Below are 18,015 nucleotides of genomic sequence, written 5' to 3'. Positions count from 1 at the left end.
ACTGCATCTGGCCTTGTGCCCCCCCCCACCCCCCTCCACAAACACTTCCACAGAGAGTAAAGAGAACTCATCATTTAGTGGAATGACCTTGACGCCAAAAACGACACAGAGTAGCAGAGTAGCCTCACTGATGCACGGCATCCTCGCTGTGGAGAGATTTCACTGATTACGGCAAGATGCTGCGGCAAACAGTGTAGCAGCGGGTGACCACCTTTATCTTTACTCAGCTCCGTGCATGAATTATATATGAAAGAAAAGTCATAAAGTTTTGTGAGGAGAAAGCGGCAGATGCTATCACAGCCTGTAATTACAGAAAGTTTGTTATTGCTACAGCACTTAGAGTGGATGTGGATGGTCCACAGGCCAGAGACTGAGCTCTCTAAGAAAGAAAAAAACAATAAAAGAAGAAGAAGAAAAGCCTTGGGCGTCCATGCAGATAAACACAGACTCCAAGAACAAACTCCGCTTGTTACTGAATGAGCGCTCCTTAATTTCTGAACCTCTTTTTGTTTTTGTTTTTTTTTTCCATAAAAATCTTCTTCAATCTTTCGCTTTAAAGCCGACATTTGCGCGGCTGACGAGTCCTCTGGAGGACGGAGGGGGAATCTCCAGGCTGTTCCAGGAGACCAGACAAAGCCAGTTTTCATCATTAGTGAGAAGAAGCAGGAGAACGGCTAACGCCACAGGCAGCGCTAAAGCTTCGCGGGCCCATTAGAGAAGAGAGTGGCACATCACTGTCACATTAGACCATCCCAAGAGAAGACGGAAAAACAAACCGGAGCGTGGCCTCCACACACGGCATAATTAACCCACAGGGGAGGACGGACGGCGACGGACGGCGACGGACGCACGTGAGGGAGTCAGAGGAGAATGAGACGGAGAAGAATGAGAAGACAAATGAGAACGATGAGAGCAGATGTTGGGGAGTGACTGTGGTTAAAGTCTTTGTTCACACATTCAGCGAGTAATTACTCAAAACTGCTCTGCAGAGTTGTTTTTGGAAGAGCACAAACACACACACAAAACACACACACACACTGATTGTTGTGTGTTGTAAGCAGTAGTAAATCTAGTCCAGGGGTCCTCGATCTTAAACACAATTTTTTTTTTCATCAAATATAAAATTCACCAAGAGACACAAACAGCCTTTGACCAATCAGATGACGGCTGCTGTTTAACCTGTTGGAATCTTTCTACATGCCAGCAGAAGTCAATTCCTATGCAATATTTGTTATGACATGTATATATATATATATCTTCATAAAGTCAGGTGTGAAACACAGTGACAGGAAAATAATCATTTTAAAATCTGATGATGACGACTCCTTAGATGGCATCAAAAAGAGTCCAACAAAGATCTTCACCACAGCATCTTCCAGCTGTAGTTCAGTTCATCACCGCAGATGTAGAACAGCGATATGAAGCGTTAGCGCGTCACCGTTAGCGTGCAGTTGAGCCAAATTTCCTGCCTTTCCTGTCTCCCGCCGTGTTAAAGAAGTAAACAGACAGACTAGCATGTAAATCTCGGCTGCGTGTCAACTCAAAGGTTTGTGCGTTCTCCTCTCCTGCAGGGCAGATCTGACATGTGAGCTGATTCACTCTGCGCCGGCTGACGCCTCACATGACAAATGTGATTTATGTGAAAAGTCTTGTGTATTTTTCACTGCTCCGTGACAGCAGCGCTTGAGCGGCTGCTGGGATTCTGTGCGGAAACCGTGCTTTTCTGCACCGTCACTTTAGATGAGAAACACTTTTCATTTGGATCTTTTTTTTTTTTTATTCCTCAAACTTTAAATCCACATCACTGTCTGTCCACAGAGGCTGCTTTTGATGTTTGTTTTGAAGACGGAAGCATATTTTTGGGTGGGAAATAGGAAATAAAAAAATAATATATTTATTCATTAATTGTTTTTTCTTATAAACTATTTGTAAGAGTCATCACTAAGCTGCCAATCAAACTAAATTTACACCCAACCCCAGGGATTTCCGTTAGAAAGAAAAGTTTTTAGCTGCTTATATTCTGCATTTTTTTATCTTACGGAAAATATTTGTAATAAAAAATATATTTCTCTAATATCCCTTTACTAAAAGTGCACCAAAGAAAAGGCTAAAAAAAACCGTGATAATGTGAAATGTTAAAATAAAGTTTCCTGTATTTTTAAGTCTTAGTTTTAGCCAATTTAATTAACAAACTAACAAGAAATTAATTCTAACGTAACATGTAGCTGCAGTTTCAAAAACAGCAATTAGCTAGCAATTAGCTAGCAACTGGCTAATTTGTAGTTAGCCAACATCTTTCTGTGTTTCTGGCTAACTGGCTTTTTAGCTAAAGCTAGCAAGAATACAATAACAAATAGCTCTTACTATACTTTTAGAAAATTACTAAGAGAACAAATTACTAGTATTTGTTTTTTTTTACTTTAAGCTTTACTACAGTATACACCAAGTACAGCTACAGCTAGCTTTGGCAAACACTAAGTATATCTGTACGTTTGCATAGTAGTAGTAATACTCACATAACTGCAATATTTAGGTTAATAGTGAACCTTTCCAGCGTCTGTTTGGCACTGACCGTCATTGGGGTCCACGATCTCCACCGCGGCAGAAGAAGGAAACTCCATCACCGCCATCACCGGCTCTGACAGCAGGATCTGGAACACCTCGGCCTGCTCGTACTTCCCATCGCTGAGGATCCGCACCCTCCACGTGGCTCTGGTCTGGCCCGGGTTGAACTGGACCTGTTTCTGGGACTTGCCCTTGAAATCCTCGTCCTTCTTCGCAGTGCCGTCCAGGGTGCCGATGCCTGAGGAAGAAAAAGGGGACATTTTTGTTTGAGTAAAAAAAAAAAAAAATTAGAAAAGTGACGACAGGGCAAAGAACACGACCACGACGAGGTGTCAGAGACAGATGAAAGAATCAGATTAGACGTTCACACCTTTTAATGCTGTTCAGAACATGGTGTTTGTTTTTTTTTTCCTTTTCTTGTTCTCTTGCGATCACATACAGAGACGTGTGAAATTAGTTTGTGACTGAAGCGTTTGAATAAACATATCGTTACTGAGAAGACACTAACTTGGCTGTTGTTTTTTTATTCTGCCATCTGTTATCTGTGCACATGTCGGATTGTGTGTCACCTCCGCTTCTCTTCAAACATGTCTGGTTTCATGTGAGATCTAGCTCTGGTGACGTCTTCAAAGCAGGAGCGCTCACTGTTAGCACTGGAGTTCACACATCAAGCACACTGAGACGGAGGAAATATGAAATTTTCACAACGATGTGATTTGATCCATGCCTGTACTTGTCAATTAAAAGGATTTTTTTTAAAATATTTTAATGCTTTTTTTCCATTTAAATACAGGCAGTGAAGAGGTGACAATCACGTGCAGAGGAGACGGGCGCACTGGATCGTCACGCAGTAAAGATCCAAGAGAGGTGAGTATATTATATGCAAATCAGGAGCCGAAAATAATCACACATGTAGCAACACAAACTTTTACACTCCTGCTGCTGCTGCTGCTGCTGAGAGGACCTTCAGGGCTTTTAATAATTTACACAAGTGAAAACCTCAGAGATAAAAGAGTGTGTTGACCAAAAGTCTAACATCCCTAATAAAAGGCTCTGTGTTTTCATTGGACGTGTTTAGACCCTACGTGAAGACGTTGCACTCAAAGCTGTAAAAAGACGAAGTTAAATGGATAGAAAAGTTGTTCGGGAAGAATCCAGAGTTGTTTTGATTTAATCTCAATACCAATCAGAGGAAAGCATTTGTTATGAACTCAGTCGCGTGAAGCGGCAGCGGCGGTGGAGTGGAGTCCAGAGAAAAGCCTGATGGTCTCCACAGCTCATCTCACATTTGACCCAAACACCACATTAAATGTAAAAAACCTGCTGTTTCTCTGTGTTTTCTTAACACCAACAAACTAATGATGCTGATGCTGATGCTGCTGCTGCTACAACAACACACAGCAGCGGCTGACAGTCCCTGTAGGAAAACCATTGCATGGAATCTATTCTCAGTATCTGGAGCTGTGCTGTTAGCAACAGGACAATGGGGAGAAAATAATGGCTTGTTACTGATATAAATGAGAGATTTAGGTTTTGGATGGTCAGCTGAGAACTTTTGTTGACTTTCCAGTTCTTTCTATTATGAGGTGTTATAAGTTTTGAGCTAGATGCGCTACTTCCTGCTCATTATATGGTATTTGAAATGTTAAATTTCATTTTTTTGTTTATGTGCAACTTGGTTGAAACAACCTGATCCTGAATCTGATTTATAGGCTAAAAATAGCTTTAGCAAGAATTGTAGCTAGTTATGTTTATCATTTATGTGTCTTTTTTATTGTATTAACTAATCTTTATCTTTTAGCTTAATTAAAAAAAAAAGTATTAGTAGCATCTATGCTATGTCTAACATCTAAACCTTAACTGATTTCAAATTAACTTTTACCTTGACTTTTTATGTTTTTCTGTTTTTTTCTGTTTGACATTTTTTGCTTATTTTCTTGGTGGCAAAAATGTCCTTTTTCCAACTCTCAGAGTATCTCTCTGGATTTGATTTTTTTTTCTAGTTTCAGCTAACTTGAAGACAAGATAAGACAGATGAAGATAAGATAAAAGATATTTTTACCATTACCAAACTATATTCTCCTCTTCTTCGGCACATCTGATGTGATTTATTATTCCCAAGTATTACTGTAAAAGCCACCATCAAAACATTTTCAAGGACAGTGTCAGAGAATGAATGAAGGACAGTTTTGGTTTCCAGGCTCCAGTAATTTCATACTTGGCTAAACAAAGTCAGTCAAAGTAAGAAAGGAAACATGGAGAGCATCCTCCTGTCTTTCCTGTCTGACAATCTGTTTGATCCTCGTCAAATGAAACAGATCTGCAGAGAATCCTAACTGCAGGACAGATGAAGGCTCAGCCTCACTCTGGTACCTTCTCTAACCCCCCTGCAGGGCTCAGACGTGTCTCGCCTGGAGTTGCACTTTAGCTTTTTTTTCTTTCTCCACAGGGAAAAATATACCCAAACAGAAACTTCTGATCTCTACAGCAACGCTGTCAGAGCTGGCGTCCATTGTTAGCCCACATCACACACACACACACACGAACTCTCTCACACATTCTGCAAATATTTTTCTTTGTTTTTTTTTATGCTTCACAATTTCAGCAGTAGAAGCAAATATTACCATGAGCCCAGTTTGGCTGAATGGAAAAAAAACCCCCACACAAAATACCTCATACCAAGCTGTGTGATTGTAGGGAGGAGAAGTGGGGGAGGCAGGGGACGGGGGGGACGGGGGTTACTATTCTCTTTGTGTGTGAAATAAAATAATCTCTCCATCCACCTGGTCTGTCGACAATAACGAGGCTGTGACACAGTCCACAGGAGACGATGTTCAGCATCTTGACCTGTGTCAACGAAGCGTTCATTTATCTGAGAGGACAAGGAGGACGGAGAGAAGGAGGACGGAGGAGGAGCAAACTCTGTTTGGTTGTGATTTAAGTAAATTTAAATGAAAGGGAGATGAAACAAAGAAAAGGCAATAAAGGCAAAGTGCAGAAAAAAAATGTAGAAAATGGAAAGTACGAGATGAAGTAAGGTGAGAAAAGAGAGAAGAAAGGAGCGCAGTCAGGTCCATGTTTCATGAAAGTGAAACCAACATAAGGATGTGACGTCCAGCAGAGATAAAAACACCTGCGCTCCCCACATGAACACACACACTCACAAAGGAGGTGAGAATCTACCGACAGAGGGAGAATAAAGTCAAACACGGCCCAGCGGAGACCGAAGAAAGAGAGAGAAGGCAGACGTCAGTGAGATGAAGGAGAAATGATGGGAGGTTTTCATGGCACCGACCCAGGACTGTACGGCTGCTCAGAGGTGGAGGAGTCTTTGATTAGAACAGAAAAAAAAAAGAAGCAGGTTAGACGTAAGAGGAGCGACTGCTCTCCGAGGAGCGGCGAGGCGAGAGGAGATTATGGATGAAAAGAGCAGGAAGTGATGCAGGTTAAGAAGGTGGACGAGTCGGTGGGACAGGTGTCGCGGGGACGAGAAAGAACTCCAGGTGTGGAATGAGGATGGAGGTGGTGTTTGGATTCTTCTTTTCTTCATGAGCAGAGAGCGAGGGAGGGTTTTTTTTTTTTCTTCTTTTAAGCTTAAAGACGGAGGATGGAGGATCCTGATCTGATCCCAGGCTCTTGTCCAGCTCTGTTGTGCTTTAGCTCTGCTTTGTGGGAGCATCTCTGAACCCTGATCTCCTCCCTGCAGTCCACCTCCACCCCCCCACCTGAACAGCCCTGTAGTGATGGAGAGTGTGGAGCAGCTTCTACCTGGCACGGCAGCGTCTTTCATTAGCAGAGCCTCTGTCAACACTGCCGTCCCTCACACACTCAAATCTATTTCTGCTGTGCTGTCCAATAACACAGGATTTTTATTTTATTTTTTCCAATTTTACTCCGACTGGATTATTTGCACATCACACAGAGATGGGGTTTGGAACCAATTTTGGATCAGGTGCAACAAATTTGCTTTGAAATAAAAACAAAAACAGAGTTTTTTTTTTTGTTTTAAACGAGCTCATAACCGTGTTGGCTCAACACGTCGGCAGAAGTGCGAATCACCGAGCGGCGTGGAACGTCCTCATCCCAGCCACAGCCCTAATAACTGCCATCGTCACCAAGTCCACGCTGGAAACAAAGTCTTCGCTTGTTGTCGGTCTCAGTCTTCTGACCTACTTTTAACTTCGGCCTCACACCCAATTTAGTCAATAGTCAGTGAACACAACAGACATCTCACTACAGACATGAGTCACTCTGCCTTTGTCCTCCTCTCTCCACTTTACTCCAGCAGAAATTCAATAGCTGTGATTTTTGAGTGTCTTGGCTAAACTAATAAATAGAATATTGTCTCCTCGTGCTTCCAAAAAGTCCTGGCAGCATATTTTTCAAAATGTCAAATTCACTTAACTGACCTGAGTTCAGCTGATGTTTTCTTTCCCCCCAGAATAAAGGAGTAAATAAGGTGAAATTGCTGCAGTAGTGACACTGAAAATGCCAGCGACTGCAGACACAAGTGTCGGCCGACAAACAAACTAATCTGTGTCGGGCAGCTGTCGATGTTTGTCTTCGTCCGTTTTCTGTCTTGCTGAAGCAGGAACAGTGAAAACGGGCTGTGAGTGAGAACGTGTACTTTTATGTTGCATTACACCGGTGCTTCTCAAATGGTGGGGCGGGCCCCCCCTGGGGGCACGCATATGGACATTAGTGTAGCAATGCATGAATGATAAGCCTCCAGTCACTAGGTGGCAGCAACTCATACAGGGGTTTATAGAGATATAATAAATAAATAAATATATACATATATATACATATTATTAGGTTCTCAGGCGTGACTGAAAATAATCAAGAACCACTGCATTACACTAAGAATGTAGTTTAAAAAAAGCAATAAAAGGAGAGTCAAAAAGTTCCAAGACATGTTAAAAACTATAAGGTGTCTGATGTTAAGTACAATATGATGAGATGTATCACTGTAATAAAACGTCAACGGTTGATCTGTTTTTGTTTTATTTAACCATATTTCTTTAGTCTTTTTAAAGACTAAAGTAAAAATTAAAACTACTGTAGAACTTGGAACCAAAGAGACTCGACACAGACTCAAAGTAAAAAGTTTCTATCTTCAGATGGACCCAGACTTTAAACCCTGGAGACTTTATTCATGTGTTTTCTCAAGGGACTAAAAACTCTAAAACCTAATCTTCAGGAGTTAGGACTCAGACTCAGACCCTGGAACTTTTCAGTGATGACTGGACAACGAAGGACTCGACCCAACAGACACCGGTCAACTTTAGCTGTTTCTTCAACTTCCTGCCACTGACGAGGACAATCTTAGCATCTTTAAGACAAAATCAAACCTAACGTATTCCACCAAGAAACACAAGCAAAAAAAAAAATCGCTGTTTACAAAATTTTGCTAATTATGTCTTGGCTCATCATTAAATTTTAGAGGCAACTTTTTGATGAACATGTTCATTAAACACACTGCAAATTATCTGTCGCAAAAAAAAAAAAAAGATCATTAAAACTTGAGCCAAACTTATGAAAACTAAATTAGCATCTCGCGCTGCGGCGCGGCCTCAGCTAAACGCCACTAATGAGACACAAAAATAACTTTTTCAGCCTCAAAGCTCAGTTGTGTTGATGATAACACTGATCAATAGGCTCTGTGGCAGAGTGAGATTGGTTTGCGTTACGTTGTTTGCCGTTGACCGCGGTGAGCGCTGCCGCTCTATCACTGGCTCATTGGCTCCATTTCTTCTGCTCGCCAGTTCAGCAAATTGAAATCTATAAAAGTTATTAGACTGTGATCAGAAGTTTTTCTCTTCTTTGGTGGTTGTCATGAAGTGGACTGAACTTCATCATCAAGTGTTTGGAAACGTGGGAGCGCCGGGAAAAAGTTTATCGATGTTTCAAGAAGAGTAGTCCAATTTACAAAGATGAATTCCGTGGACGGCAGAAATGCTACACTTTCAAAAACAATGTGAAACAAACGAGGGACTTCAACGTGTTCATTTTGACCGAGACAAACAGACAAAAAAAAAATAAATAAAAAAAACCCATCTATTTCAAGAATTTGCTCAAACTATCAATGGTGTTTTCTCACCCTCGTCCTTGACTGCTAGGATTAGCTGCAGCTCCCCTCCTGACCGTTCACAAGATTAAATCAGAAGATAGGGAGGAAAAGTGGCAATGTTCTTTTTTTTTTTTTTTTGGCAAATCATTATTTTAAATAAGTTTGTGGGACAAAAGATATTCTTTTATCCTTTTGTCTGATGAATAAAAAACCCACGTGAGTTACAGAACTACAGATGCATTTTTATGGATTATATAAAAATGTGTTTTTTCTTAGCAGAGCCCTGAAAGAAGAACTGAAGTTATTGAAGAGTCACGTTTTTATAAAGAGTTTCTGGATTTGACAACGGTCTAACATAATATATTTATGATTTTTTTTTTTATTTATTTTTGAGATTTGTGCGGGTCTTCATCACACAGAAATGTCAAGTTCCATTTCGTTGTGAATCAAACTGTATTGGTTTGTCTGTGGATGTAGGACTGAGTCAGAGGTGAGAGCAACAGCAGGGTCCGTAAGGTGGGTGCACATGACTAAATACTTGAAAAGGGACTTTGTGTGTGTGTGTGTGTGTGTGTGTGTGTGTGTGTTCAGAAAGATAACCAGACACTCTCCATCTGTGCCAAGAGATGAGAGTTTCTCCTCCAGCTCTCATGTGTGCCCCCAGAGATCCACTGCCGTACAACCTTACCTCAACACACACACCTATACACACACACACACACAGAGGCAGACGAGTGTTAAAGTCTCACACACACTGCCAGACCGCGCTGCTGCCACCAGACGCAGCATGAACTGGGATCAGTTGACGGGAGTGAAGAAGCAGCTCAGAGCGAACAAAACAAACTCAGGTGTGAGAGCTAACCTGGCTGAGGGCGGAGCCTCCAGGGCCAGAAATCATCGCTATCATCAGCTGCACCTTTGAACCTGAGGAACTGCATTTCACTGCTGTCTGCAGCTCTGGTTTTCAACCTCTTCTGTCTGGTCGAGTGTCAGAAGTGAAAAAAATCTAATATGACAACTGGGTTTTAAATAAACAAAATACTAAAAATTAGGATTCAGAATAACTTCGCTGAAAAGAAACATGTCTAAAATGAACTTAATAAAAAAGATTCTAAGAACCAACTCAATCCTTAAAATATTCTAACAATGCCCTTGTGTACCGCGTACCCCCATCTGGTAAAAACGTTTTTTAACAGCAGTCATATCATATCAAATTACATTTTTTTTTTTCAGACCAATAGAAAGAGAGATGAAGCATCGACTGGATATTCTACAGGCTAACGTGGCTAAAAGTCGACCTCAGGTCAACGATCAGCTTCATTTCAAGATTGAATTAGAGACAAAATGTTCCAGCAGCTTCTTTGAAGCGTCACATCAATTCACAAGATTTCCAAGAACATGTTTTTCACCAAATTATTGGAACACGGAGTAAAATTGCGAGAGAGTGCATTTGGTGTATTTTCTGTTTTTCTTCCAAACCTGCAGTCACGTCAGACTCTTTCCATTTCATTTGTATTCTGCAGTTTGAAGAGCCGATGCATTAGAGCCACCTACGTAGAACTCTACCAGAGAGAGAGAGAGAGAGACATTGTTCCTGACTCTGCCTCACATCTAATGTACAGAGTTCAATTACACTCTGTCAGACGAGGAAAGAAACACGACGTCCTAGAAACGACACTTCTTAGACACCAAGACGCTGCATTCGAGTGTTAGCAACTGTCAATAATCGAATCGTCGTCGGGTTTTTTTTACAGTTTCGTTTTCAAGGATAAAAACCGGGAGGAGACGGAGGGACTCACCAATGAAGGACGTCTCTCCCAGGTAACCTCTGCGTCGCAGCACCACCTCCAGGAACTTGTCCTCCTCGTCCACCACGTAGTACTCCTTCTCCAGGGAGATCCAGGCCCAGTCCAGACGGAACTGCTGTCCTTTCAGTTTGTTACCACCTGGAGTTGAGACGGGGGGAAAAAAAATCTGTTAAAGTTGACGCCAAAATCATTCGTACTGTTACGGTGTTTATCAAGGTAATAAATACTTTTTAATAAATAAATACTCTTTGCCAACTTTTGATCTTCTTTAATTTATACAAACTGTCGATGATAATTTCCTGCTAACTTCTACACCTTAAGGCATTGTTTCCCAAAGACTGGGTCACAACCCTCAGGTGGGTCGCCAGAGATTTTGTTTTTGGGTCGTTTGGGAAACACTGCCTTAAGGTATTTGGTAACCTTTAGTATTTTAAGATTTTAGTTAAGATTTCGGGGTTTAAGTTTTGAGATATACAGGTAGTGATGAACTTTTTTTTTTCTCTCACTTTGTTGAAACTGATTTTTTACTTTTAACCTTTGCAACTTCTGACCCAACATTTATTAATGTTTTTGCAGATTTAAAGACTTGTGTACATCTGTATGTTTATACAGAATGTCGGAAATCCTGAGTAAAAATATTTTATTTATTACGTATATTTTACATGTACTTTAAGTGCAGTTCTAAGTATGTAAACGTTTCTTCAGTTGCCCACGTTGGGTGATTCTTTTTGTAAAAAAAAAAACACTTTAAGTGCAGTTCTAAGTATGTAAATGTTTCATCAGTTGCCCATGTTGATTCTTTTTGTAAAAAAAAAAAAAATTGTGTTAAATTAAAGGTTAGAGTCAGAATCTAACTCCATCCCTGTGGAAACTCGGACTGAGCTCCTGTGAACATTTACTTCTCAGCATTAACTGCCTCAGTCTCTGTCTGCAAAACTTGAAAGAGGAAATGATCAGGTGAAAAATTTGGACCGTGAGAAAAAAAAAAAAACAGCAGGGAAACTGTAATAAAGTAGAAAATGTGTGTATTAATTATTTTCAAACTGAAAGCCGAAAACGTTGGAGCTCAAACATCTGCTGCGGTATATATTTATTCAACTTATCGGAGTTAAAAATACAATTCTTGGTGGAGGCAGACTTTTAATGAGTTCACATTCACCTTTGATGATCCCGCGTTCTCCCCCCCTTTCTTTCCCTCCCGCTCTGATAAAAATAGCACATCATCCTGAGTTTTTGAGTCTGCCAGGGAATCAGTGTGGTATCAAGTACAGGTTGGCAGAGTAACTGTCGCCGTTGGTGCCGCAAAACACTTAATGGCTGCCACTTCAACGCCTGGACAAAAAAGGATTTTGTGGAGGAGAAAAGGCTTTGTGTGGATAATGTGCTCACCCACGGCTGCAGATTTACAGTAATGAATGGACTGTAATGACAATAAAACAATGTGTGGCTGGAGCAGAAGGTGTGCTGCCGAGAAATGTCTCCCCGGCCTTTGTGCAGTCACGAGAAATGTTCAACGAAAGTGTTTCCCTGACAGGAAACGGCAAAGGTGGAGGACGATTGTTTAAACGCCGTGGATTTCAAAAAAAAAAAATTCTCATGAAGTGCCAGTCTCAAAGACAGCAAGAAAAAAATTAAATACTTTATATATTATATACAGATGAATACAAACACAGACCACAGGTCCAGGTCTTTGAATGAAGCTCAGATCTGCGTCAGACATCGGGCTAAAAAGCAGCGGAGGTGAAGAGTTCAGCACTTTCTGCTTCAGTAAACACGGTGCTGCTAAAAGCAGTTGATGTGACGAGACAATGAATAAAAGCAAAAAACAGTCTCTAAAGGTTGAAGCTTTAAAAAGAAACAAGAATCAGTAGAGTCAGAACAAAAATAATCTTGAAAGTAGACATAAGTGGCTGAAACGCAACAAAAAATAACTGAGATTTAGCTACAATTTTCCCCAAAATGTCTAAAACATACATTTGTTATCATGATGGCCAAAAGTTGTTTGTTTTTTATTGAACAACGTGGTGTTACCAAAAACAAGCTCCGAAATGGGCATGAAATAAATGTAAAATCAATTATAAATGGTCCAAATGTTGGCAAAACATGATAGCAAAAATACCATATATTTGGCAAAAGGAGCTAAAACATGTCAAAAGAGTTTCATAACAAAAAGTGTCGCAAAAACCAAAATCTGTTCTGCAAATGTTCTGCAAAGAATCTTCAAACTGTCTGTAAAATCATACGAATATGGTAGAAAATAGTCTTCTTCAGAACGGAGGTGACGTGAGGGCAAACGTCAGAGAGTTTTTAAAATGTTCTTGAACATTCTAATGACATAAATGACCTCAAAGACTCGAGCACTTGTTCTTCTATCGTTTTTTTTTTTTTTTCCTTTTACGATCGACTGAAAGATTCCAGAGAAATGATCACACTCCAACTCCAGAGACCCCGTCTTTACAGCCTGTTGTTCCCTGCTGTGCCTGCTGGCGTGACAGGAAGTGAACATCAGACAACGGTGAATCCTGCCGGCGGAAACAACTAGACACGAGAACAGTTTCCTTCCCTGGTTCTGTAGCCTTCAGCCATGACTGTGCTGCAGAATCACCTGCAGCATCTGGAGAAATGTCCCGGTCAGAGAAACCTCACAGCTTTGAAGATCATAAAATGCTGTGATTTTTTTTTATTTTTTATCACCGATGTCGGCGCAGACAGTCGTACACCTCCCCGGGCAGAGCTGTAGGTAAAAGGCCCAGGGGGAGCCAAGGGGGGAGAAGGGTGTGGGGTGGGGGGGTGAGCTGCTCCACGGATTTTTTAAAAAGTGTCGACTGAATATAAAGGCTAAAAGCATTTGTCCTCCCGCAGGTTTGGTGTTGGTGCTAACGGCAGAAGGAGCTCGTAATTGACTTTAGCGCGAGGCTTTTTGAATGCAACTGACAGAGTGTGGAACAGAGTGTCAGGATGTTTAATGAGGAAGAAGAATCAATAAGGTAACAAACTGAGCTGGAACTGAGGAGACGCTGACCCTAACAAGGCAACAAACTAATGAAGTGGACTGTTGAGGAATAATTGACTGCAGAACAGATGCATCGGAGACAGGTTTGCTAAAAAAAAAAAAAAAAATTCAATGTAGGTGAACCCCCCCCAAAAAACCAATAAATTAAGTTAAGAATACATAATCCTCATTATTTAAACAGATCCACAAATTTGAACTTGAAAAATATTGACGCTCAAAGATACAGTGACTCATCACTATTCAACAGAACCTCGAGCTGGGACCTCGGAAGGTCGAGAAAAGAGTCAGAAATACGTTAATTAGCACAGAAATGACCAGAAGTTAAAACAGCAGAAAGTTGTGATTGACTCCAGTTCTGAACTTCATCCAACTGACATCATTTAGAACAGGGTGTCAGGATGTTTACTGAGGAAGAAGAATCAATAATGTAACAAATGGAGCAGAAACGGAGGAGACGCTGCCCCTCGTGTGATCGTCGAGTCCATAACAAGGCAACGAATGATTGGGCAGAATAATTCAAAAACGAACCGGTGAACAAAAACAGAGGTTTGAAAAAAAAAACATATCTTTTCTCATGCATTTGAAGACAGGCAGACAAAAACAGAGGTTTGAAAAAAAAAACTTTTCTCATGCATTTGAAGACAGGCAAAACACAAAATTTGATTTAAAATTATAAATCAGGAAGAGAAAAAGTTGAGAGAAAAAGTAGCAAAAACTGACCCAAAGGTGGAAGGTTGAAATGTATTTAGCTGAAAGTGGCTAAATGTTAGCACAGAAGGCTAACAATCATACAGAAAGACTGAAATCTTGACTGAGAATCAGCAAACTTTGAACAACATTTCAGCAGTGAATTTTAAAGGAAAGTTGAGGAAATTCAACACTGTGCAGAATAAGAGGAAAATATTCTGTTTTTAAACTTAAATGTCCAAAGATTTAATTGCAATATACCAAAACATGTGAAGAGGACGACAAAAATGGAAAGCTGTGAGACACCAACACAGTTCCATGTGGTACGGTTCACCAGGTTTAGAAACTCACCCCTTTTCTCACCCCGGTTCTTAGTTATAATTAACACCATTTTCTCCTTCAGCAACTTAAACTATTTTTTTTAATTAGCCGCATGTTCATTGTTACTCCGGCGGTTTGAGGTACTTTTAATGTACGACTTTATTGTTTGGAAATACTGCTCAGCTCAGAGCTGCTCCCCTGTATCTTTATGTTCCAGCAGGAAGTGAAGCGTGGAAATGCAGCTCGGCTCCACGTCGGGCTGCTTATTTGATTTAAATTTAAATTAAAGAGCCATTAAGCTGCATTCAAATGAACGGTAACAGAGACGCGCGGTGGCAGGATAAATCAGGAAATATGAGCCGGACTTGTCACCTTTACTCTTTTTAATTCTACCCAGAGAAACACAAACACCCCGGAGGAAAAGACGAGGGGGAATTAGATTAACGACCTAATATGGGCATTCAAATGATATGCTAATGATGAAGAAAGAAACAGTCAGGGAACTCTGACATGTTGGAGTTTGGTTTGTATCTCATTTAGAAAAGGTAAATTAGCGGGTGGGGGCGCTGTTGGTGTAGCAAATGTTTTTTTAAGGGATCAGAGAAGGACTTTCGGATGATTGTGGTGATAAGGAATTCTCATCACATCCTTCAACAAGTCTCTCGCTCTCATCACGGCGCTCAATGAGATGCAGCTCGTGTCCAGGGCCACATTCTCCGGCTGTAATCCAGCAACAAAGACATCCATCAGCAGAGACGCTGACAGACAAACACGACGGGAGACGACGGGCGGCCGTGAAAGACGGCGAGGGCGGGACAGCGAGACGCAGGACGCGATAAAGGAGCAGAAACACAAACACCAGGGTTTAATTGAACAAGACGGGGGGAGAGACGAGAGGTGTGAGCCATAACAAGTGACGAGATTAATGGTCGAGAGAAGGAATAAATAAGTTCAAGTTGAAAAAAAAATCTATGTAAAATCAATAATGATAAAATGTGTTAAAGGGAGAAAAAACAGATTATTATGGGTTTAAGACCGAAGGATGTGGAGAGGAGGAGGAGGGAGAAAAGACAAATAAAAAACAAGAAATATGTAGGAAAAGTTTAGAAGGGAAGACGTAGATGAAGAAAAATAAATAAATATATTTAAAATATCATGGAAACAAATATGACAAGGCAAAAATATCCAAGAATTATTGGGAAGATTCAGTTAAAGCTTAAAATTTTCAGCTGATCAGTCTTTGGACCAAACCAGTCCTCGTCCTCTGAGACTGGTTTGAGTTTAAAAGTTCAAACGTATCATTTATCTGAAACTCTAACAGCATTTTTTATCAACTAATAAAACAACAGAAGTGAAAGGTCGACATGTCAGCAGACGTTCCTCAGGACACGGCATTATCAGCATTTCACAGCTGAATATTTTCCTCCTCAACATTCGGTGGTTGAGTTCGTCCAGGAAACACAGCAACTTAATGGGATTTAAGTCCAAATGAAAGAGTTGATATGTTTGAAAAGAGGCTGAATGTCAGCAGCAGGAAGTGAGCACCAGATGAAAGGAATCTATATTGTAAAGATCAATGCCATTTGCATTTGAGAAGGAAATATGCAGACGCACAAAATGAAAACAGGAACGAGGCGAGAAGAGGATGGAGAAGAAACTCGCAGGTCATCACAAATCTTCAGTCGCTCCCGGAATAAATTACTTCTGATTCCACAGAAACAGCAAAACTAAATGAAACAGGTTTCTCACAAGAATCACAGCTTCATAGTTTTATAGTATTTACAACCCTGAGTTTGATTAAAAAAAAAAAATTACTCAAATATTTAGTCAAAAATTAAGGAAGATAAAATGTGTTGGAATGATGGTAAAAGTTAGGGTAATTTAGCTACAAAGTTTAGCTAACAAAAAGAAAAAGCTGAAATGTAAAAATAACAATAATCATAACATATATACAGATAACGAGAGAAAAGAGTTAGGGTAATTTAGCTACAAAGTTTAGCTAACAAAAAGAAAAAGCTGAAATGTAAAAATAACAATAATCATAACATATATACAGATAACGAGAGAAAAGTAAAGAAAAAGGTAAGATTGTTGTTGTTAGTCAAAAGTAAGTCAAAAGTTCTAAAAGTTAGCAGAAAATGTAGCATGCAGAAAAAGAAAAACATGTAGCCATAGCACTAAGCCAAAGAGCTAATAGTTAGCAAAAACCCTAAAGGTTGAATAAGGTGAAAAACACAGTTAGCCTAATGAAAATATGGCAAAAAACGTTCAACAAGAATTAGCCAAAAACAACTACTGTAGAGCAACAGGGTCAAGGTAAAATAAAGAAAAGAAAAAGTGACACTTGTGGGAATGTTTTCTTTGTTAACGATCCAATGCCCTGAGAGATGGACCGACGTTTGAATAACAAACATCATTAGTCAAATTATAGATAATGAGCTAAAAGTAAGCAGCGTAATGGCTAACCGACCGGTTAGCGGAAACAAACTCTATCGACCTGTGAAATAAAGTCAGCCAAAACAAAAACCAAAACATTAGTGAGTCCAAACTTTGTGTGGACGCTCCTTTTTCTACACAATCCTGTTTCACCTTCGCTCAAGGACTCGGACCGAAAAAATCCCCAAAAGGACGTGACCCCGAAATAAATGCACATTTTGCAGAAAAACTACCTCTCTCTCTCTCTCTCTTCAGCTTAAATCAGCTGTTTTTATAATAAACCATTTTCACTTTCAAAACTCACTTAAAAATGAACACATATATATATTTACATAAGTGCTGTTTCTGAGAATATACATATTTAATGCGCCGAGTGTCAGATAATCCACTTTACTCCGTTGTATTACATTATATCAGGAATACTGCGTTATTATGTCACTGCCTGGACGAATACAACTCCAACTTATTGCAGCGGAGCGGCGGAGGCGAGCGTTTTTAATGATTTTAATGATTCAAACTCTTATATAGAACTGTCCACATCACTTGATTACTGCTTGCGTGCGTCGGAAATAATCAGCCTCTATTGTGACGCTCCGCTCCGCTCGCTGCGTCTTAAATACTGGAGATTTGCTGTTTCCTTCTTTTTATGCTGCTGTTTATGAGACGAAAATGCCGTGATTGATGGGGACAATTATACACAAGATAGAGAGATGAAAACACACTGCGTGTATACATTTACTGTCCTTCACTGTAATTTGTGTTTTGTCTCCATGAAAACAATCCCAAGGATGAGGAGGAGGAGGAGGAGGAGGAGGAGACGCCTGGGAAACAAGTGTCCCCGACTCAGTGATGGCAGCTGGTTTCAACCTGCCACAGGAGGAGCCCTCTGCTCCTCTCACCCTCTGTCCCTCTCTCCCCCCTCCTCCCTCCCACCCCTGCTGCCGTAACAGAGCAGTGTAATTAGCCGTAAGAGCCTGGAGTCGCCGCTCCGGCGCTCAGGGCTCTCATTAGACGCAATCACGCCTCAGCTCTTAAATATCAAACACCTCTCCTCCGTGCCGCAGGCTTGACCGCTCAGTAGCCCGAGGCTAACACCCCACCCACCCCCCCCAGGA

At 40.6% G+C, this 18,015-nt stretch overlaps 1 protein-coding gene across 1 annotated transcript in view; it reads right to left on the bottom strand.

Moving 5' to 3' along the window:
* LOC112488629 (FRAS1-related extracellular matrix protein 2-like) overlaps positions 1 to 18,015 on the bottom strand; it is a 37,376-nt gene that overhangs the window by 6,251 nt on the left and 13,110 nt on the right. The window contains exons 3-4 of the mRNA XM_025065698.1: positions 10,435 to 10,581; positions 2,573 to 2,803 (exon numbers count right to left, since the gene is read on the bottom strand). Of these exons, the coding sequence (XP_024921466.1) occupies positions 2,573 to 2,803; positions 10,435 to 10,581 (378 nt within the window). The remainder of the gene's footprint in view (positions 1 to 2,572; positions 2,804 to 10,434; positions 10,582 to 18,015) is intronic.

The sequence above is a fragment of the Cynoglossus semilaevis genome, chromosome 19 (genome assembly GCF_000523025.1).
Source record: "Cynoglossus semilaevis isolate Cse_v1.0 chromosome 19, Cse_v1.0, whole genome shotgun sequence".
In the NCBI taxonomy this organism is placed as follows: domain Eukaryota; kingdom Metazoa; phylum Chordata; class Actinopteri; order Pleuronectiformes; family Cynoglossidae; genus Cynoglossus; species Cynoglossus semilaevis.
This window is presented reverse-complemented; position numbering and strand designations above follow the sequence as displayed.